The sequence below is a fragment of the Gorilla gorilla genome, chromosome 2 (genome assembly GCF_029281585.2).
Source record: "Gorilla gorilla gorilla isolate KB3781 chromosome 2, NHGRI_mGorGor1-v2.1_pri, whole genome shotgun sequence".
Classification (NCBI taxonomy): domain Eukaryota; kingdom Metazoa; phylum Chordata; class Mammalia; order Primates; family Hominidae; genus Gorilla; species Gorilla gorilla.
In genome coordinates, this window is record NC_086017.1 from 51844623 (window position 1) to 51868666 (window position 24044).

Here is a 24044-nt window from a genome sequence, read left to right on the forward strand (position 1 = left end):
GAATTCCTCTATGACACAACAGCCTGTGCCTGTCCAGAAAAAGATTTCCGCCCCTCCTGCCCAGAAAAAGATTTCCGCCCCTCCTGCCCAGAAAAAGATTTCCGCCCCTCCTGCCCAGAAAGGGGACACCAACAAGATGTTAACAGGGTCAGTAGCTCAGGTTTCCTGGAAAACACTTAATGGGGTTTATTCAAGGTAACCCCGTGGCACCCCCTTTCTTCCCCTTCCTCCCTGGAAAGCTGACATGATAACTAAAGTGACAGTGGCCATCCAGCAACTGTGAAATGGCCTTGCACATAAGCCAAGTTCAATAAGGATAGCAGAGAAGAATGACAGGGAATTGATGACATGGTAGAATCAGTTTGCAAGTGCAGTTTCCTTTACATGAGAGAAAATAAACCACCTGCTTTAAGACGTGTAATTTCACGGGAGGATGAGGCAGGAGAATTGCCTGAATCCAAGAGGTGGAGGTTGCAGTGAGCTGAAATCATGCCACTGTACTCCAGTCTGGGCTACAGAGTGAGATCCTGTCTAAAAAAAACATGTAATTTCAGATCTCAGGAGTCAGAAGTAACTCCTGATAATTCTTTCCATCTCAACCTCCTGTCTCCATCCAGTTATCATCCCATTTCTCTGCTCCTACAGCAAAACTCCTTAAGGATGGCCTCTACCTTCTCCCACTCCCTCTTTTTATAAGTGTACTTATTTATTTTTGTAGAGATAGGGTCTTGCTATGTTGCCCAGGCTGGTTTCAAACTCCTGGCCTCAAGCAATCCTCCCACCTCAGCCTCCCAAAACACCAGGATTACAGGAATAAGCCAGTAAGCCCGGCTCACTCCCGCTTAAACGTATTTCAGTTCCAGCTTTCATCCCCACCACTTTCTGAAACCACTCTCTTCAAGGTTATCAGTGGCCTCTCCATTGCCAAATCCTCAGTCCTCACCTTATTAGCAGCATCTCACACAAGTGGTTTCTCTCATCACCATATACCACTGACTTTATTTGACCTCTATGACATCCCATGATTTGGCCAATATTTTTAGTTACAGAGAATAGAATATATTCTGGCTAACAAAAGGACTTCTAAGGGGCCTACATAATTCCAGAATTGATCATGGAAAGTTCCTGAAACAGAATCTAGGCTCAATTTCTGGAAAGAATTCCCAAAACCACACCAAGGCTCAATTTCTGGAAAGAATTCCCAAAACCACACCATAAAACTGAGCCACCAGAGGAGCACTGGCCCCTGTCTCCATCAGAACATTAAGGAATCAAGACTCTGCCATCACAGCTATCACAGCTGTCAGCACCAAAGTGCTGCCTCTGCCACCAGTAGGAAGCCACCACATCCAAACCATACTGCCTCTGCCTCAAGATGTGCCGGCAAATGGATGCCTTGGGGCCTTTACCACTTACATCAGTTTGGAATCCAAATGTCCTTCTAGTGCATCTAATTAATTTAATCACAATCCCACCTAGAACTCTGGCTGCAGAGTCTGGGAATTGCAGTTTGTAGCTCCCCAGAGCCTGAGGAACAGGAGACCATGCCAGAATGGGTGATAAGCAAACCAATTCACAGTTACCCACACTCTCCAGCTCCCCTCTCTCACTGGATGCTCCCTTTCACTCTCCTTTGCTGGGTCCTCCTTCTCCTTACACTTGCTAAATGTTGCAATGAAGGTCCTCAGTCCTCTTCTATCTTCCCTCACGTTGGCCTAATGTCTATATGCTGATGACATATAATTTTGACATATAAAGATACACAGCATTTCCATCCCTCCAGAAAGCACTTTGTGCCCATTTCCAGATGGCTTCCTTAAATTTACATCTCCACCCTGATGAACCGCCTAAACTGCAGACTCAAAGACCCAGTGTCTTCCAGTGGGCACCCAAAATTAAAATGCCCGAATCCATTCTTTTCCTAGTCTTTTTTCCCTCAGTGTTATCACCATCCTTCTAGTCATGTAGGCCAAAACCCTAGGATAATCATTGACTTCTCTTTCACACCTCATACCCAATCCATGACCAAAAACAATCATCTGTACTTTAAATATGTATTCAGACTCTTCTTTCATAGAAAGTCAAAACTAGCAAAATTAATCTGTGGAGTTAGAAGTCAAGATCATGATTACCCTTGACTGGGAAGAAAGAGACGGGCAGGGGGCGGGAAGGGCATCTAAACTACTGCTCATGTTATTTCTTGATTGTGTGCTGGTTACATGGGTGTATTTATTTTATGAAAATTTAAGCATACAATTATGGTTTGTATACTCTCCTGTATGTATATTTTACTTCAATAAAAAGATTCACTCAAAATGGAATGCATTTTAGTAATAAAGGAATAACTACAATACTTGCAATAACAAAGTATTCAAAACTCAAAAACATCTTAAGGAAAAGAAGTGTGACACAAAAAAGTATATACCATAGGAACCCATTTACTTGAGGTTCAAGAACAGGCAAAATAATCTACAATGATAGAAGTAAGAACAGTGCTGGGGGCAGTGTTGAAGATGACATCTGGAGAGGGCAGGAGGCACTTTCTGGAGGAATAGACAGACTGTTTCTTGATTTGGATATTACATGACTGCATACATTTGTTAAAAGTCATTGAACTACACACTACACTACTCGGGTGTGCCTTAAGACCCCAAAGATCCCCTAATCACACTAACGCCTGCACTAAATATTCCTTATTCTCTTGGAATCCAGTACATTTCCCAACAGTACTTGTTCTACTTGGAAAGGCATCAGTTTACCAACGTAGTGAAATTTTCCCTGGGGTTGTGCTATCCACCCTTATATCCAGCATTTGTAGTGTGTGTCACAAGTTGTATTCTCATGGTGAGATAGTTTCTCTGTTGTGATCAGGTTTCCATGTTGCGGTCAAAGGGCCAAGAGATTTAATTGGGTTAAGTTTTACAGGATACGGTGGCATTTGTTCTGGATCCTGATAAGCCTAAAAAGTATCACAAAGCTTCTTGTCTGAAAATTTCTCCCACAGTGGCCCTACTGTGGTCTTTGAAAAATCTCTATTATTCACCCCCCTGAATTAAGCCTTTGACGGACTCCAAAATGCTATCAAAATATGATCACAGAAGGGGATGATACTTCAAGGAAAAAGAATTGGTTACATTATCCAGCAGTGTCTTAAAATGAAGGAACAAGAGGGCCGGGTGCGGTGGCTCAGGCCTGTAATCCCAGCACTTTGGGAGGCCGAGGCGGTAGGATCACAAGGTCGGGAGATCGAGACCATCCTGGCTAAAACGGTGAAACCCCGTCTCTACTAAAAATACAAAAAATTAGCCGGGCATAGTCCCAGCTACTCAGAAGGCTCAGGCAGGAGAATGGCGTGAACCCAGGAGACGGAGCTTGCGGTGAGCCGAGATTGTGCCACTGCACTCCAGCCCGGGCGACAGAGCGAGACAGGTAAATTATGACACCTGAAAGTGTGGTTATGAAAAGGTCAAAAGCAAGGGAAAGTACTGAGGAGGACTGTCAACGTGACAGCTGAGAACAGCCAGTGGAGAGCATGATGGTAAATGCTATATGGAGAAGAGGAGAAAAAAGGCCATGAAGTCAAACTCTTCCTTACATGTAATTATTTTCTTGGCTTACCCTGCTGGCCTCCTCAACTGGAGAGGGGGCATTGGTACCATGATCCAACAGATCTGAACCAATTGTAGATCAGGATGATACTGACATCATAGGCAATTGTGAGAAGTGAATGCACCCAGCACACTGGCTGGAACATATTAGATATACTCAATAAATGGTAGCATATGATGAACTTCTGCAAAGGAAGAGTAGAAATGCTTCTGCAAGGTATGGGACACAGGAGTTTCCAAGAGCTAAGACCCCTAAAAAGCAGGGACTTGGACAACCATTTGAATGGAGTGTTTATACATGCCTTGATTCCTCTATCTCACCTTTCTTACCAGATCATAAGCTCAAAAGTACAGGATCATTTCGCCCTCTAACACAGCAGACACTCAACAATACGCTTTTGTTGTTGAAGTGAGTGAATGAATCTTGGAAAAAAGAGAGGCTTCCCCAGGCTCTATAAATCAGGAATAAGGCAAACAGAAAACAGTGGCCTTTCTATATCCATTAAAACTCTTGCACATGCTGAACCTGCCCTCATCCTTCTTTCCCACACGTGACCCCACATCCCTCTTCTCAACTCTCTTCCAGTTCTGGGTATTTCCCTCTCCATCTATGTGTTCTCTATGTATTTCTTGTTCCATTAGTGACTATGACATAAGAGACATCATGAAAGAATATTTAAGCCAGGCGCAGTGGCTCATACCTGTAATCCCGGCATTTCGGGAGGTCGAGGTGGGCAGATCACTTGAGGTCAGGAGTTTGAGGGCAGCCTGGCCAACATGGTGAAACCCCGTCTCTATTAAAAATACAAAGATTCACTGGGCATGGTAATGTGCACCTGTAATCCCAGCAACTCAGGAGGCTGGGGCAGGAGAACGCTTGAACAGGGGAGGCAGAGGCTGCAGTGAGCCAAGATCGCACCACTGCACTCCAGCCTGGATGACAGAGTCTGGACTCTGTCTCAAAAAAAAAAGAAAGAGTGTTTATTAAGTATCAGGCACTATGCTAAATATCTTATTATCTTAGTAAAAGCTAGATATGTCAACAAAATGCAAGCAAATTGAATTCAGCAGTATATTAAAAAGATTATGCACGATAACCAAGTGGGTTTATTCCTGGAAAACAAAAGATGGTTGAACATACGAAAATGTAATATACCACATTATGAAGGGGAAAAAAACGCACGATCATCTCAATTAATACAGAAAATGCACTTGGCAAAATTCAATGACCTTTAAAAAAAAAAAAAACTCCAAAAGCTAGGAATAGAAGGAAACTATCTCAACATAATAAAAGTCATATATGAAAAACCCAAAGCAAACAACATACTCAATGGTGAAAGAGTAAAGCTTTTCCTCCAACATAAAGAAGTAGGCAAGAATGTCTGCTTTCTCCACTTCTAGTCAAGATGGTATAAAAAGTCCTAGCCAGAGCAATTACACAAGAAAAAAAAAGGCATCCAAACTAGAAAGGAAAAAAGTAAAATTAACTCTGTTTGCAAATGATGTGATTGATTTTATATGTAGAAAACCCTAAGGCCAAGCGTGGTGGTTCATGCCCGTAATCCCAGCACTTTTGGAGGCCGAGGTGGGCGAATCACCTGAGGTCAGGAGTTCGAGACCAGCCTGGCCAACATGGTGAAACCCCGTCTCTACTAAAAATACAAAAAAATTAGCCAGGCGTGGTGGCAGGCATCTGAAATCGCAGCTACTCGGGAGGCTGAGGCAGGAGAATCGTTTGAACCTGGGAGGCAAAGGTTGCAGTGTGCCAAGATCACACCACTGAACTCCTGCCTGGATAGACTTTGAGACTCTGTCACACACACACACACACATACACACACACACACACACACACACAAAAGTAAAGTTTCCATAAAATAAACTGTCAAAACAAAAACAAATTTTGCAAAGTAAAATACAAAGTCCAGGTCCAACACTTAAAGATTAGCGGAATTTCTTTTTTTTTTGAGATGGCATTTCACTCTTGTTGCCCAGGCTGGAGCGCAATGACATGATCTCAGCTCACTGCAACCTCTGCCTTCCAGGTTCATGCGATTCTCCTGCCTCAGCCTCCCAAGTAGCTGGGATTACAGATGCCCACCACCACACCTGGCTAATTTTTATATTTTTAGTAGAGACAGGGTTTCACCATGTTGGCCAGGCTGGTCCCGAACTCCTGACCTCAAGTGATCTGCCCCCTCCTCGGCCTCTCAAAGTGCTGGGATTACAAGTGTGAGCCACCACACCTGCCTTTTTTTTTTTTTTCTTTTTTTTGAGACAGTGTCTCTGTCGCCCAGGCGGGAGTGCAGTGGCATGATCGCAGCTCACTGCAACCTCCACCTCCAGGGCTGAAGCAACCCTCCTGTCTCAGCCTCCCAAGTAGCTGAGAGTAAAGCACACACCTCTATGCCTGGCTAATTTTTCTATTTTTTCTAGAGACAAGGTTTCACCATGTTGCCCAGGCTGGTCCTGAACTTCTGGGCTCAAGTGATGTACCCGCCTTGGTCTCTCAAAGTGCTGGGATTATAGGCATGAGCCACCGCACCTGGCACAGTCTGATGAGTTTTGATTGATGCAGGTACTGGCAAAACTCTATTTTTATTTTTTATTTTTTTTGAGACAAGGTCTCAGTCCGTCACTCAGGTTGGAGCACAGTGGCACAATCATGGCTCACTGCAACCCCTGCCATCCAGGCTCAAACAATCCTCCCACCTCAGCTTCCCAAGCAGCTGGGACCTCAGGTGCATGCCACCACCCCCGGCTAATTTTTGAGACAGAGTCTCGCCTTGTTGCCCAGGCTGGAGTGCAGTGGTGCAATCCTGGCTCACTGCAACCTCCACCTCCTGAGTTCAAGTAATTCTCCTGCCTCAGCCTCCCAAGTAGCTGTGACTACAGGCATGTGCCACCACGCCCGGCTGATTTTTTTGTATTTTTAGTAGAGACAGGGTTTCACCGTGTTGGACAGGCTGGTCTTGAACTCCAGGCCTCAAGTGATCCGCCCACCTCAGCCTCCAAAAGTACTGGGATTACAGACATGAGCCACCGCGCCTGGCCCACTCCCGGCTAATTTTTGTATCTTTTGCAGGGACACATTTTCACCATGTTGCCCAGGCTGGTCTCAAACTCCTGAGCTCAAGCAATTCGCCTGCCTCAGTCTCTCCAAGTGCTGGGATTACAGGTGTGAGCCACAATGTCCAGGGGGAATTTCTATACATTAACAAATGTACAATCGAAAAAGGAAATCAAGAAAACAACTTCATTTATCATAGCAGCAAAAAGAATAAAACACATAGGAATTAACCAAACAGGTGGAAAGACTTACACAACAAAAACTACAAAAAACTTCTGAAAGAAATTTTTAAAAGACATAAATAGGCCGGGCACGGTGGCTCACACCTGTAATCCCAGCACTTTGGGAGGCCGAAGCGGGCGGATCACGAGGTCAGGAGATGGAGACCATCCTGGCTAACACGGTGAAACCTCATCTCTACTAAAAATACAAAAAATTAGCTGGGCGTGGTGGCGGGCGCCTGTAGTCCCAGCTACTCAGGAGGCTGAGGCAGGAGAATGGCGTGAACCCCGGGAGGTGGAGCTTACAGTAAGCCGAGATTGTGTCACTGCACTCCAGCCTGGAGGACAGAACGAGACTTTGTCTCAAAAAAAAAAAGACATAAATAAGTGGGAAAATATCACGTGCTTATGAATTAGAAGGCAATTTTCAGATATTAATAATTAACATTCAAATACTACCCAAAATCAATCTACCCAAAGCAATGTATGCATTCAATGCAATTCCTATCAAAATCCCAACAACTATTTTTGTGGGACTAGAAAAATCTATCCGAAAATTAATATAGAATCTCAAGGTATGTCAAACGGCCAAAACAATCTTAAAAAAAAAAAAAAAAGCTGGAAAACACACACTTCCTGATTCCAAAGCTTACTACAAAGCTACAATAATAAAAACAGTATAGTACTGGCATAAAGATGGACATATAGACCAACAGTATAGAATAAGGAGCCCAGAAATAAACCCTCACACGTATGGTCAAATGACTTCCAACAAGTATTCCAAAACTATTCAATGAGGAAAGGGCAGTCTTTTCAACAAATGGTGCTGAGAAAACTGGATATCCACATGTAAAAAAGAGAAGTTGGACCTTTACTGTTGTGGTCTGAATGTGTCCCTCTAAAATGAAACCTAATGTCCATTGTAGTGGTATTAGGAGGTGGAATCTTTAGGAGGCGATTAGGTCATCAGGGCTCTGCCCTCATAAATAAAATTAGTGTCCTTAGAATATAGCCATAAGGGGGCCTGTTTTCCTCTTCTGCCATGTGGGAACACATAAAAGGCACCATCTTTGAGAAACAGAGCAAGCCCTTACAAGACACCAAAACTGCTGGCACCTTAATCCTGGACTTCCCAGCCCCAAGAACTGTGACCAATAAATTTCTGTTATTTATAAGCTATCCAGTCTAAGGTATTTTGTCTTAGCAGCCCAAACAGAGACATTTACCGAACACCACATAGAAAATTTAACTCAAAATGAGTCAAATATCACTGAGGTAAAAATACATAACTCTCAGAAGAACAAATAGGACAAAAGCTTCATGACACTGGGCTTGGCAATGATTTTTGGATATTTGGATAAGACACCAAAGACACAGATAACAAAAAAAAAGACAAATGTGACTCTGCAAAAATTTTAAACTTTAGTACATCAAAAGGCACCATCAACAAAGTGAAAAGGCAACCTATAGAATATGAAAATATATTTGCATATCATATATCTGATAACAGATTAATATCTAGAATATATAGAGAAGTCGTAAAACTCCGCAAGAAAACAACCAACCAGATTAGAGAATGGGCAGAGGACTCACAGAAATGGACAAAAAGAATAGACATTTCTCCAAAGGAGATATACAAATTGTCTATAAGCATATGAAAAGATGCTGCTCAGCATCACTAGTCATTAGGGAAATGCAAATCAAAACAACAATGAGATACCACCTCACACCCATTAGGATGGTTACTGTCAAAAAAAAGACAAAAAGTACTGATAAGGATGCAGAGAAACTGAACCCTTGTGCACTGATGGTCTGGAATGTGAAGATGGCAGAGCTGCTGAGGAAAACAGTATGGCAAGTCTTAAAATAATTAAAAATAGAATTACCACAGGACCAGCAATTCCACTTCTGAGTATATACACAAAATAAAGCACGATCTCAAAGAGATATCTGTACCCACATATTCATAGCACCATTGTTCACAATAGTTAAAACACGGAAGCAACTTGTGTCCACTGTTACATAAATAAGCAAAATGCGCTTTATATATGTACAATGAAATATGATTCAGTCTTAAAAAGGAGGAAATTCTAACACATGCTACAACGTGGATAAACCTTGAGGACATTACACTGGGTGAAATAAGCCAGACAAAAAATGCTGTATGATACCATTTATATAGAGTAGTCAAAACCACAGAGACGAAAAGTAGAATGATAGTTGCCAAAAGCTGGAGAAGGAGAAATGAAGAATTACAGTTTAATGGGTACAGAGCTTCAGTTTTACAAGATGAAAACAGTTATGGGGATAGATGGAGGTGATAGTTGCACAGCAATATGAATGTACTTATTATCTCTAAACTGTACAATTAAAAATCACTAAGGTGAAAATTTGTTATATTGTATTTTACTACTATATACATATATATACACACATATATATATACACATACACATATACACATATATACACATAAGAACATATATACACACACATATATATACATATATATATATATATATTTTTTTTTTTTTTTTTTTGAGATGGAGTCCCACTCTGTCACCCAGGCTGGGGTGCAATGGCGTGATCCCGGCTTACTGCAACCTCTGCCTCCAGGGTTCAAGCGGTTCTCCTGCCTCAGCCTCCTGAGTAGCTGGAATTACAGGTGTGCACTACCACGCCCAGCTAATTTTAGTATTTTTAGTAGAGACGGGGTTTCACCATGTTGGTCAGGCTGGTCTCGAACCCAAAGTGCTGGGATTACAGGTGTGAGCCACCACACCCAGCTTAAAAATATATATATTTTTTAAGCTAGGTATGGTCCAAGAAGCCTATGCTATAAAGTGACACAGCCATTTCAAACCCAAGTCATTATCACCCAGTGTCCTTCCTTGACAGTAAATTGCAGAGGTGGTGGGGAACCTGCTTGTTTCCTAAATACACCAAATTCAAAAAGTAAATTATCTAATATAGAATATAGTTTCCAGGCTGGGCTCAGTGGCTCCTACCTGTAATCCCAACACTTCGGGAGGCTGAGGCAGGCAGGCTGCTTGAGCTCAGGAGTTCAAGACCAGCCTGAGCAACATAGCCAAATCCCGACTCTATGAAAAATACAAAAAATTGGCCGGGCGCGGTGGCTCACACCTGTAATCCCAGCACTTTGGGAGGCCAAGGTGGGCGGATCACACGGTCAGGAGATCGAGACCATCCTGGCTAACACAGTGAAACCCTGTCTTTACTAAAAATACAAAAATTAGCTGGGTGTGGTGGCGGGCACCACTACAGCTACTCCGAAGGCTGAAGCAGGAGAATGGCGTGAACCCGGGAGGCAGAGTGCAGTGAAGCTGAGTCCGTGCCACTGCACTCTAGCCTGGGCGACAGAGCGAGACTCCGTCTTAAAAAAAAAAAAAAAAAAAGAAAGAAAAATACAAAATATTAGCCTGGCGTGGTGGTATGTGCCTGTAGTCCCAGCTACTCTGGAGACTGAGGTGGGAGGATCATTTGAGCCCAGGAAGTTGAGGCTGTAGTGAGCCCAGTGCACTCCAGTCTGGGCAACACAGAGAGACGCTGTTTCTAAGGGAAAGAAAAAAAAAAAGAGTATAGTTTCCCCAATTTATACCCGCCCCCAAAAAAAAGAAACAAAAAAGAAAATTAAGTTAGTCATTACTTGGATATGTTTATTACTCATTATTCAGGACTGGTGGCACTGAACAGATAGAAGGTCATCCATTCCAGACTGAAAATGTGGCATTTGATATATCAAATTCAATGACTACTGTGAAAATGCTACCCCCTTCTACCTATTGTAACTCTCTCTTTCCCCATGCCAATGGAAATACACTGACTTACCCAGTTGGTTATTTCAGGCCTTTTGCACTTATCAGTACAAAGAATGGCTACAAAATTGATTGTTCCCTTCCGTCGCCCTTTATAGACAACAGTCTTGCTTCCTCTTCCGATCTCCTCATACAGAATAAAGTTTTCCATCTCTGGGCCGACTTCTCACATACGATAGAATAATAGCATCCCTAGCTCCTAAAAAGTAAACAAAAATGACATTGATAAATGCAAGCTAGTTGCATAATTAATTAGCCTAGGATAATTAGCCTAGGATACTATATGTGTAAAAAAATCTAGCAAATCGACAAATTCAGAAAATTCACTTACAAATGTTAAATACTAATGCTGATATTTTTGCAGGATGAACGAAACTACGGGGCAAATAAATAAAACTTCACAGCCGGCGCGGTGGCTCACGCCTGTAATCCCAGCACTTTGGGAGGCCGAGGCAGGGGGATCACCTGAGGTCAGGAGTTTGAGACCAGCCTGGCCAACATGGTGAACCCTGTCTCTACTAAAAATACAAAAATTGGCCAGGTGTTGTGATGTGCGCCTGTAATCCCAGCTACGCGGGAGGCTGAGGCAGGGGAATCGCTTGAACCCGGGAGGCGGAGGCTGCAGTGAGCCGAGATCGCGCCACTGCACTCCAACCAGGGCGACAAGGAGAGACTCCATCTCAAAAATCAATAAATATTCACAAACCAATATTCAAGTTCCCATCAACAAGATGTTTTAAAAACACAGTGGCTGCCCGTGCCTCTAGGGTGGGTAGATATCCCGGCACTCCGTGCGGTCGGCCCTTCAGCCGCTGCCGCCACTGGAGAGCAGCAGCCATGGCTCTGCGCGACCCTGTGGCCGTGGGCCTCGATGAGGGCCACAGAGTTACCAAAAATGGGAGCAAGCCTGGCCCAGCCACCGCCAAAGTGGGCAACTGACCAAGCACACCAAGTTCATGCGGGACATTATCCCAAAGATGTATGGCTTTACTGCCTACGAGCCGGCGCGCCATGGAGTTGCTCAAAGTCTCCAAGGACACACGGCCCTCAAGTTCATCAAGAAGAGAGTGGGGGACACGTCCGCACCAAGATGAAGAGAGAAGAGCTAAGCAACGCCCTGCCCGCCATGAAGAAAGTGGCCACAAAGAAGGACTGAGGGCCCATACCCTATCCATAAAACCTTCACAGAAAAAAAAAAAAGTGAAAATAACAGCTATTTCGAAAAACGGTAACAAAATCAGGGTATGAATTAGATTTTATCCAATGTGTCTCCATATCTTACTTTCTCCTTTACAATGGAAACCTGGTACAAGGGAAAACAACATCTGCACAGTGGGATAATATATGTGAGGCAGGAGAACAGGGTCTGGAGGCAGGGAACCTAAGGCTGTTTCACACTGACTTCCTGTAACTAAATTGAAAGGAAAACCCTAACTTTCCACGCCTAAGTAACAAAAGGACCAGAGGCTATTCCCTTTGCAAATCCCCCACCTTTTCTATGCAACAGATGGGAAATTAACTGACCACAACCAATCAGACTGATTGGGGCGTAGTCTTGGTTTGCAACTTTGTAACTTCACCTTAGCATCTGACTGGTTGCAGAGAATGGAATGAATGAATGAAATGGAATCAATGAAATTGGCTGACTGCAACCAATAGACCGATTGCAGGCCACCACTTGATTTACCGGAGGTGAGCGTGAAGAGGCCAATGGGAAACCTCTAGGGGGTATTTGGACCGGGTATCTGTATCCCTGCCCTCGAGTGCTGCTCAGGTGGCTCCCACACTGTGGAGTGTACTTTCGTTTTCAATAATTCCCTGCTTTCATGCTTTTGTTGCTTCATTCTTTCCTTGCTTTGCTGGGCATTTTGTCCAATTCTTTGCTCAAAATGCCAAGAACCTGGACAACTTGCGGTCAAGACCCTCTACTGGTCTTGACTGGTATGCCCCACCTAAACCTTATAAATTTTGAGAAGCAAAAGAGAAACATATGCCCCACCTAAACCTTATTAATTATGAGAAGTAAAAGAGAAAACAAGTGAAAATACAGTATAAACAAATATGGAATGATATTTCCATGTAATCCCTAGACTGCAGGAGTCAATCCAAACATCATTAATACTACTGGCTCATAGGCCAAATTGGGTGTGCTGCCTGCTTTTGTAAATAGTTTAATTGGAACATAGCCACACCCATTCATTTATATATTGCTTATGGCTGCTTTCAAACTGCTATATATTGCCTATGACAGAGTTGACTCTACAGCCTGCACAAACCCTAAAATATTTACTATTTGTCCCTTTATTAAAAAAAGTTTGCCAACCCCTGCTCTAAATCAAGTGTTGTTGTTGTTGTTTTAACCAAGGACTTCATCCTTCACCTAAGGTATAAGTAGTTAAATGAGTTCGTTTTCTTGGCCAACATAACTCTTTAGTTTTCATAAGTAAATAAGGACTTGATGTAAACTCTTATCAGACTACATCTTATTTAGAATTTCAGTTAAAGTGGAATTAGAGTCATAAACAATATATGACAATTTAATCTAAGTAATTCATGAAAATCATTCTTTCAGGCTGGGTGCAGTGGCTCACGCCTGTAATCCCAGCACTTTGGGAGGCCGAGGTGGGCTGATCGCCTGAGGTCAGGAGTTTGAGACCAGCCTGACCAACATGGCAAAATCCTATCTCTACTAAAAATACAAAAATTAGCCAGGCATGGTGGCACACGCTTGTAATCCCAGCTACTCGGGAGGCTGAAGGTAGGAGAATCACTTGAACGCAGGAGGCAGAGGTTGCAGTGAGCTAAGATGGTGCCACTGTACTCCAGCCTGGGAGACAGAGCACCACTCAAAAAAAAAAAAAAAAAAATCAATCTTTCATAACCTGGCATCTCTTTGGAAAGATATGTTAGACTACATTAAACTTTCCAGAAATTCACAACATATCTACATATCAAAACAGCACATTGGCCAGGCACGGTGGCTCGCACCTATAATCTCACCCCTTTGGGAGGCCAAGACAAAAGAACTGCTTGAGCCCAGGAGATTGAGGCTGCAGTGAGCTACAACTGCACCATGGTACTCCAGCCTGGACAACAGGGTGAGACCATATCTCAGAAAAAAAAAAATTAAAAATTAAAAAAGCACATTGGGCTGAACTCAGTGGCTCATGCCTGTAATTCCACCACTTTGGGAGGCCAAGGAGGGAGGTTCAATTGACGCCAGGAGTTTGACACCAACCTGGGAAACATGGCAACACATCATCTCTACAAAATATTTAAAAATTTTTAAAAATTAGCCAGCAGTGGTAGCCTGTCCATGTAGTCCCAGCTACTTGGGAGACTGAGGCAGGAGGATAGCTTGAACCCGGGAGGCAGAGGTTGCAGTGAGCCAAGATCTCACCACTGCACTCTAGCCTGGGCAACGAAGTGAGACCCTTTCTCAAAAAAAAAAAAACCTTGTACACCTCAAATACATACAATTACTGGTAGATCATACCTCAATATGGGTATATTAAAGAATTAAAAGCAGGGTCTCAGAGATATTTGTACCCCACATATTCACAGCAGCATTATTCACAATAGTTGAAACATGGAAGCAACTTGTATCCGCTGATACATGGATAAGCAAAATGTAATATATTTTGCTTTTGCAAAAATGAAGTTTTAGAGACTGGTGCACAACAATGTAACTGTTCTTAAGCTCTACTAAACTTGTACCCTTAAAAAGGGTAAAGATGGTAAATTCTAAGTGTATTTTACAATTAAAAATTTTTTAAGACTTCAAAAATTAATAACAAAACTGGTGAATATATTGGCCAGATGCGGTGGCTCACGCCTGTAATCCCAGCACTTTGGGAGGTCAAGTCAGACGGATCGCCTGAGGTCACAAGTTCATGACCAGGCTGGCCAACATGGTGAAACCCCATCTCTACTAAAAATACAAAAAAAAAAGAAAAATTATCCAGGAATGGTGGTGCGCACCTGTAATCCCAGCTACTCAAGAAGGTGAGGCAGGCGAATGGCTTGAACCCAGAAGGCAGAGGGAGGTTGCAGTGAACTGAGATTGCACCATTGCACTCCAGCCTGGGTGACAAGAGCAAAACTGTCTCAAAAAAAAAAAAAATTAAGAAAACTCATTTTACAGATCAAAAAAAAATCCAAGATTGTTCTAGGAGAGGAAAACTTTTTTCTACAAAATGTTAGGGGGTAAACATTTTAGATTTTACAGACCTGATGGTTTCTGTCACAGCTACTCACCTTTGCTCTTGAACTAGAAAAGCAACCAGAGACAATAAGCAAATGGATGGATATGGCTGAGTTCCATCAAAACTTTTATTTATGGGCAGGGTGCAATGACTCACGTCTATAATCCCAGCAATTTGGGAGGCCAAGGCAGGTAGATCACCTGAAGTCAGGAGTTCAAGACCAGCCTGGCCAAAATGGCGAAACCCCATCTCTACTAAAAATACAAAAATTAGGCCAGGCGCAGTGGCTCACGCCTGTAATCCCAGCACTTTGGGGGGCCGAGGAGGGTGGATCACCTGGGGTCAGGAGATCAAGACCATCCTGGCTAACACAGTGAAACCCCATCTCTACTAAAAATACAAAAAATTAGCCAGGCATGGTGGCACGCGCCTGTAGTCCCAGCTACTCGGGAGGCTGAGGCAGAGAATTGCTTGGACCCGGGAGGCGGAGGCTGCAGTAAGCCAAGATCGCGCCACTGCACTCCAGCCTGAGGAACAGAATGAGATTCCATGTCAAAAAAAAAAAAAAAAAAATTAGCCAGGCATGGTGGCGGGCGCCTGTAATCCCAGCTATTCCAGAGGCTGAAGCAAGAGAATGGCTTGAACCCGGGAGGCACAAGTTGCAGTGAGCCGATTGCGCCACTGCACTACAGCCTGGGTGACAAGAGATTCCATATCAAAAAAAATAATTAATTAATTAAAAACAAAAAGGCACTGGTTAGTATCTTTCTTTTAATGACGGTTTCCCTAAGTCCTTTTTACATCCCTCTTCATTCTAAAACCCATTCATTAAAAAGAACCAATCCTGGCCTAGCACAGTGCCTCATGTCTGTAATCCCAACGCTTTCGGAGGTGGAGGCAGGATTGTCTGAAGCCAAGAGTTCAAGACCAGCCTGGGCAACATGGTGAGATCCCGACTCTACACAAATAAAATAGCCTGGCATGGTGGTGCATGCCTGTAGTCCCAGCTATATGGTATGTATTATAACCAAAATAAGATTAAACTGACAGTATGTTAAGATGGGAAGTTACTAAGCCAGAAAAAACATAATCAGAAACCTTAAGTGTTCACAAATTGTCTACATTAGGATATCTCAGGATAAGATGATAAAATAAGTTTTCATACAGTATGTATAACTGATTTCTTGAAAATAAGGTTTTAGGTTACAAGGGAAAAAATTAAGTAAAATCTTGATTTTTTTTTTAAGGGAGGCTAGGTCTTGAACCCCTGGGCTCAAGCAATCCTCCTGCCTCAGCCTCCCAAAATTCTGGAATTACAGGTGCAAGCCACCATCCAGCCCATCTTGAAATTTTGAATTTGATTTAGGCCAAATTCATTTCCTTAATCTTTAGTCACATCTGACCATCAAGTCACATGTGGACAATTTCAGTCTGAAATTAACAAAACACATTAGTTATAAATCTGCTTAGATAGGGTGGTTTGTTACTTTCAAGCATTTCTCCTCTCTAGGGCTGTTTCCTTAGAGTAAAATAAGAATTGGATCAAATGATTTTCTTTTTTTTTTTTTTTGGACAGAGTCTCACTCAGTGGCCCAGGCTGGTGTGCAGGGGCAAGATCTAGGCTCACTGCAACCTCCACCTCCAGGGTTCAAACGATTCTCGTGCCTCAGCCTCCAGAGTAGCTACCTCAGCCTCTGGCACACCACCACACCCAGTTAATTTTTTGTGTTTTTGGTAGATATGGAGTTTCGCTATGTTGCCCAGGCTGGTCTAGAACTCCTGGCCTCAAGTGATTCGCCTGCCTCGGCCTTCCAAAATGCTAGGATTACAGGTGTGAGCCACCGCGCCTGGCACTAAGTTATCTTTCAATAACTTATTAATAGTTGAAATTCCATGACTTTAAGATTCTTTGACTCAGTCCAAACACGTTCCCCATTACAGACTTCCTAATATTCATTTTTAAAGCTGTAACCTCTTAATTATAAAATAAAACACAAGTACAGAAAACTCCACAGAATACATAGTTTAATGAATTACTAAAAAAGGACACCCTTCTAATCACCACCCAAAGTCAGGAAATAGGACTTTGCCAGCCACACAAGCAGCCCCTCTGTGAGCCTGTCTCAATCACCACCCCTCCTGATCCCCAAAAGTAACCACCCCCTGACTTTCGTAGTCATCACTTCCTTACGTTTCTTCATGGTTTTCTCACTCGAGTGTGCTTTCCCAGAAACCACAGTTTAGTCTCTTAACCTATAGTGCTCCTAAGGAAGTCTCTCTTAATTCACAAGTTCACCTAAGAAGCATCTAAGAAGCCAGAAGGCAGAGCAAATCACATACAGGTGCAAATGAGGCATTTAAGAGTCGGGGGCAGGTCCTACATTCCAGGAACGCTGAGAGCGACCAGGTGATAAGAGCGCACAGGTGCCCACTTTCAGCACAATCATGACTCCCGCACCAGAAGCATGAGCATCATCTGGGACTTAATACAGAAGAAAAAGTTATCGGCCCTGCCCCAAATTTACAGAATCATACACTACGGCGGTAGGGCCTGGCCTTCTGTGTTACTACACGCCCTGGGGTGACTGGGATGCGCTCAAGTCTGCGAACTGCCAGCCAAATCAACCTTCCCGAGATGTAACCGATGGCGCGCGCCACACTAAGCACTCCATAGGTGCTCCCCCTCGCCGCACTTCACAGACTCAATTATCACAGACTCAGGGGCGCTACGTAGTCACTCACCCCCCCGCTCCCCAGGCAACTCGCGGCGGGCGAATCGGCGGCTTTCGCGGCCCCGCTACGTCCGTAGGCATTAGTCCGCGAGGCCGGCTGGGAGCCTAGGAAGCGCTGCAGGGCGGTGAAGACGCGGTCCGCTCTGGGGAGTTAAGAGGTGGCGTCCATAAAGCACATCTCCCAAGCCGAAACACACAAGCACTCTCTCTCCCCGCTGCACCCAGGTCCTAGAAGAGGCGTCCCGTGTGCCCTTAACTAAAGCCCGGATAAAAACGGGCTGTTTTTTTTTTAACACGAGCGCAAAGCAGGGGAGCGCAGGGGGTACGGGGTCCACTGGCAGAAGGAGAGAGGGCGGCCAGGCGCCACCACCCACCCGCCCCGGCAGGCCTGCGCTCTCTTCCGCGACCGCTTAGGCAGACACGAACCCAGACTCGTGGCTACTGAAACCGCCACTGCCACGCACCTGGTAGCTAAGTCAAGAAAACAGTCCAGTCCACTTGGCTGCTCCCGCGGTTGCGCGCATCTCGGCCTCTGCCTCAGGACAGGTCCACAGGCCCAAGAATGGGGGAGAAAGCAGTGAAGCAAAGCCGAACGCGCGGAAGAAGCCGACCAGCCTTACGGAGGCGACGCCCCTCCAGGTTTGGATTCGTCCATATGGTTTCCACGGCAGCACACAGAACGCCGGAAGAAGCTCAGGAAGCCGACTGGCTGTGCAGTTTCCGTTCCTGTTGGCTGGGGACCGGAAGTGAGAGACCACGAGGGCCCCTACCTCCACCCAAAGGGCATCACGCCCTGCCTTTGGACGAGCCCACAGGCCAGAGACTGGAGCGGGAAGTGCTGGAGTAACAGTCATAGTGGTCGGCCCACCATCCCTCTATGTTTGGATTTGCTCATTCCATCTCCATGGCAGCACGCAGAACGCCGGAAAAACGCAAAGCGCTGATTGGTTAAGAGTCTCAGTTCCTATTGGCTAGAGTCCGAAGTGGGAGCCCGTGAGGGACTACTCTTCAATCTTAAGTGGGTGCTGAGGCTAGAGTGTGGAGAACTGAGATCTCGTCATTTCTTCTCTTCCCGTTCCCACTGTCCTTCTGTTTCCTTCCATTCTTTTCTTTCTGGCTTCTTCTGGGAGCTCAGGTGGACGTGGTGGCATAGTCTGGATAACCAACGGCTCAGAAGCAGGGGCCCCGGGGTCCTCACCATTTAGAAAAGAAAAGGCTGTGAATTACCTTCCTTTTTGGAGATGGAGGAAACAGATGAGACGCTCTGATCTCAAGTTGATTGTGTAAACTAAAAATAAAAGTTCCAAGCCCCCCTACCAACTGAGTGGACCCCTCCTCTGGGCCAAAGGCACGCCAAAGTTAACCTGAAGAACTAGCTCAGGCCGTGATGTGAAGATGGGGTGGGACAGGCCTCATTATACCCTCCTACCTTTGGAATACAGGCACAGCTGACCAGCATTAACATTAAACAGAGACCTTAAGACTGACAAAACAGACTTTTTTGCAGCAATAAGATACCAACATGACAGCAGGCCCCAAAAGACATTGAAGTATTTTATCCTGATATATATATACACACACACACATATACTCTTATGTATACATATATACTCATATACCTATATATATATATATTTTTTTTTTTTTTTTTTTTTTGAGACAGAGTCTCGCTGCATCACAGGCTAGAGGGCAGTGGCGCAATCTCGGGCCACTGCAACCTCCACCTCCTGGGTTCAAGTGATTCTCCTGCCTCAGCCTCCCAAGTAGCTGGGATTACAGGCGTGTGCCACCACACCAGCTAATTTTTGTATTTTTAGTAGAGACAGGGTTTCACCGTGTTGGCCAAGCTCATCTTGAACTCCTGACCTCAGGTGATCCACCCGCCTTGGCCTCCCAAAGTGCTGGGATTACAGGTGTGAGCCACTGTGCCTGGCCAAATATATTTCTTTGACATATTTTGAAATGGCCTTGCAGAGCTATCTCTTCTGGGGGGAACTTACATTCTGTAAAGAATCCCCTTGTCTTTCCAGGTCTTTTCCCTGATGCTGGAGAGAATTAACTGAGAACCTGACACCTGTTTTAAGTCTGATAAGAAACATTTACAATCTATTCTCTCTGAAACCTGCTACATAGAGGCTTCATCTGCAGAACAAGAACCTTGGTCTCTGCAACCTCTTATCTCAACCCAGACACTGCCTTCTATTGGCTCCAGGTCTTTATATAATAACTCTTTTAACCAATTGCCAATTGTAGGGTATATGGATGTGCTTTGGTCAAGGAATAGGCCAAGGTGGACATCCGGGCCAGAGTGGCTCAGTGAGTTTAGGACACAGGCGCATATTCCACTTGTTATATAACCTGTTTATGTAAGTTCATACTTGGATCTGAGCCACTATTGTCTGTAGAAGGTATAACTGCCCTGCTGACACTGTGCCCAGGTCTGAGTTCAGCACAGCACGACCCGGTTCGTGCACTGGTGCCCAGAGTAATGCTACTAACCCCTCTAAGGGAGAGCGGTTGCCCATAAGGTGGGCAGAGGGGAGCCGAGCCAGAAACCAGCTTGTGCCCAGAGGGAGAGTTAAGCTGCTGATCCTGACAGAGCTGGCTTTGCAGGCCAGGGAGTGCAGCTGCAGACATGGGGGCAACAGGAGCCACAGAGCCAGAACAGACAGCCGAGATAAAGGTGGACAGTGTGAGAGAGATAGTGCGATTAAGCTGCTGATGACACAGCCGCTGAATAAAACTACATTTCACTTGCCTACACGCCCCCAACCCTCACTTGTGTTCTTTCAGCTATTCGCCCATCCACCCACTCCCCTTGGACCTCAGCTGGGGGCTGGAACCTGACAATTGGCGTAGTCGTGGCATAACACCAATCACCTATTAAATCCACCCTATGATGTAGAAGCTCTTTCCAGCTTCGAGTTGTCCCACCTTTCCTGACCCAACCAATACCTTATGTCGTGTATTGATTGATGTCTTATTTCTCCGTAAAACATGTAAAAACAAGCTGCAGCTCAGTCAACTTAGCTGTCAGGCCTCTGAGCCTAAGCTAAGCCATCATATCCCCTGTGACCTGCACGTATACATCCAGATGGCAGGAAGCAACTGAAGATCCACAAAAGATGTGAAAATAGCCTTAACTGATGACATTCCACCATTGTGATTTGTTTCTGCCCCACCCTACCTGATCAATTTACTTTGTAATCTCCCCCACCCTTAAGAAGGTTCTTTGTAATTCTCCCCACCCTTGAAAATGTACTTTGTGAGATCCACCCCCTGCCCACAAAACATTGTTCCTGACTCCACCGCCTATCCCAAAACCCATAAGAACTGACGATAATCCCACCACCCGCTGCTGACTCTCTTTTCAAACTCAGCCCACCTGCACCCAGGTGAAATAAACAGCCTTGTTGCTCACACAAAGCCTGTTTGGTGGTCTCGTCACACGGACACGTGAGACATTAGCCATATGTTCCTAGGGCCTCTTGAGACTGTGCCTCGAGCCATGGTCACTCAGATTTGGCTCAGAATAAATCTCTTTAAATATTTTACAGAGTTTAACTCTTTTTGTCAACCATCACTTACGGCTTTCAAAGCTCCACACTTGCAAGTTTCAACCACGAGATACACTGGAGCCTGTACTCCAGCCTGAGCAACAGCGCAAAATCCTGTCTCTAAAAAGGAAATTTAAAAAGAAATTTTATTTTTTGCTAACTTTACATGCATTGTTATTATTTAATGCCTCTTTGTATGAAGTAAAAAATAAATTTCTTTTCTGCAGCATTTAATGCAATGCTTTGCCTAAAGAAGGAAATTTCTATGTGCTTGAATGAGAGATTCTTTTTTTTTTGGAGACAGAGTTTAGCTCTTGTTGCTCAGGCTAGAGTGCTAGCCTAGCTACACTCTAGAGACAGGGGTTTCTCCATGTTAGGCTGGTCTTGAACTCCCGACCTCAGGTGATCTGCCCGCCTCGGCCTCCCAAAGTGCTGAGATTACAAGCGTGAGCCACCGCGCCCGGCTGACAGATTCTTTATGATCATCCAGAGGTGAGAAAATGAACCAGCTCCCCTCTTCAGCATCCTTCAATGCAAAAGTGGTTTGCAAACTTTACCATCAGAATCACCTGGAGCTCTTGTTAAAACATAGATTTCTGGCTCCACCTACAAAACTTCTGATTCTGTATCTCAATGGGGCCTAAAATTTTGCATTTCTATCAACTTACCAGGTGATGTCAATGTTGCAAGTTGAGCACCACACTTTTCAAACAACCATCTAGAAAAACTGTTCTGATCTCAGGTAAATCACATCTCCTTTTACTTCTAACCCTTCCTGCCTTCTCAAGAGTCTCAGCATCCGTTATTGTCAGTTCTGTGTATTTAACAGGTTTGGTAGGGAAAACGTTTCGTCATGGACTACTGCCAAATTAATGAAGATTAAAACTTTGAAATATTTTGTTTATTCTGAGTTTTTATAAATAACCTAAAAGTTCATGTCAGAAGCAATATCAGATCCTGGGTCTTCTTAGCCTAAGTTCCTTGGATGCTTCTGTCAGAGAAATGCGAACCAGAGTGACTCCATCTCGAATAGGGGCTGGGTAAAATAAGGCTGAGACCTTCTGGGCTGCATTCCCAGGTGGATAGACATTCTTAATCACGGGATGAGAGAGGAGGTTGGCACAAGCTACAGGTCAAAAGACCTTGCTGATAAAACAGGTTGCAGTAAAGAAGCCAGCCAAAACCCACCAAAACCAAGATGGTGACAAAAGTGGCCTCTGGTCATCCTCACTGCCCATTGTATGCTAATTAAATGCATTAGCATGATAAGAGACACTCCCACCAGTGCCATGACAATTTACAAATGCCATGGCAACATCAGGAAGTTACCCTATATGGTCTAGAAGCGGGAGGTACCCTCAGTTCTGGGAATTGCCCACCCCTTTTGCGGAAAACTTAGGAATAATCCACCCCTTGTATAGCATATATCAAGAAATAGGCTAGGCATGGTGGCTGACGCCTGTAATCCCAGGACTTTGAGAGGCCAAGGCAGGCAGATCACTTGAGATCAGGAGTTTAAGACCAGAATGGCCAAAATGGTGAAACTCCGTCTCGACTAAAAATACAAAAATTAGCCGGGCATGGTGGCATGCACCTGTAATCCCAGCTACTTGGGAAGCTGAGGTGGGAGAATTGCTTGAACCCGGACTGGGTGGGGGGCTGAGGTTGCAGTGAGCCAAGATGGCACCACAGCACTCCAGCCTGGATGACAGAGTGATACTCTGCCTCAAAAAAAAAGGAAGGAAGGAAGGAAGGAAGGAAGGGAGGGAGGGTGGGCAATTATCAGTCCAGCAGCCCAAGCTGCTGCTCTGCCTATGGAGTAGCCATTCTTTTATTCCTTTACTTTCTTAATGAACTTACTTTCGCTTTACTCTATGGATTCACCTCAAATTCTTTCTTGCTTGCGATCCAAGAACCCTCTTTTGGGGTCTGAATTGGGACCCCTTTCCGGTAACACTTCCAGGCAATACGTGAACCTACAAAGACAATTAAATTTTTGTATGCATGTGCATTTTTTTCTGGCTAGAGGGTTTGTGAGTTTGGTCAGATTCTCAAAGGTGCCAATGACTCAGAAAAGTTTAAGAACTCCTGCTATAGATAATTTTAAGACAATATCACAAAAGACAAACTAGAGAAAGCATGGACCATTTTAAGACAGTATCACAAAAGACAAACCAGAGAGGCTGGGCGCGGTGGCTCACACCTGTAATCCCAGCACTTTGGGAGGCCAAGGCGGGCAGATCATGAGGTCAGGAGATCGAGACCATCCTGGCTAACATGGTGAAACCCCATCTCTACTAAAAATACAAAAAATTAGCTGGGCATGGTGGCGGGTGCCTGTAGTCCCAGCAACTCGGGAGGCTGAGGCAGGAGAATGGTGTGACCCTGGGAGGCGGAGCTTGCAGTCAGCTGAGATCACGCCACTGCACTCCAGCCTGGGTGACAGAGTGAGACTCTGTCTCAAAAAAAAAAAAAAGACAAACCAGAGAAAGCATGGACCCTACCTACTCAGTGACCGCCACTGGTCCGAAGATTAGACCTTGACAGACATTAGTTAAATTTCAAAAAGTATAAAACAGCTGAGTGCTATTTAGATTCTTAAGTAGGACTGAGAGCTGAAATGCCAGGTTTTGAATTGCTTAAATTCCTAAGTGCTTTCAGAGTGACCTTTGCTTTCATCTCAATTTTAGATTTTCATTCTCATTATAATTGGTAAGAGTGAATCTGACATGGAAAATGTCAATGCGGAGTTTATTCGGGCAAATTCTTCCTCCCAGAAACAATTAATGTCTCATCTTCCTCACTTCTAGATGAT

The 24044-nt window shown here is 44.4% G+C and overlaps 1 protein-coding gene and 1 pseudogene across 10 annotated transcripts in view; one reads left to right on the top strand and one right to left on the bottom strand.

Annotated features, from left to right (window-relative positions):
- Positions 1-18303, bottom strand: part of ULK4 (unc-51 like kinase 4) — a 715846-nt gene extending 697543 nt beyond the window's left edge. For 4 of the 10 annotated variants that reach the window (XM_055381348.2, XM_063703712.1, XM_019024744.4 and 1 more), the window contains exons 1-2: positions 18137-18253; positions 10749-10934 (exon numbers count right to left, since the gene is read on the bottom strand). In XM_055381348.2, coding sequence (XP_055237323.2) covers positions 10749-10886 — 138 coding nt within the window. In that variant the 5' untranslated portion in view covers positions 10887-10934; positions 18137-18253. Of the gene's footprint in view, positions 1-10748; positions 10935-14716; positions 14842-17682 lie in introns of those variants that run through there. The other 6 variants (XM_055381349.2, XM_055381345.2, XM_055381350.2 and 3 more) reach the window with 5 other exon arrangements.
- LOC101139155 (large ribosomal subunit protein eL36-like) lies at positions 11573-11891 on the top strand (annotated as a pseudogene).
- Positions 18304-24044: the final 5741 nt, after the last annotated feature.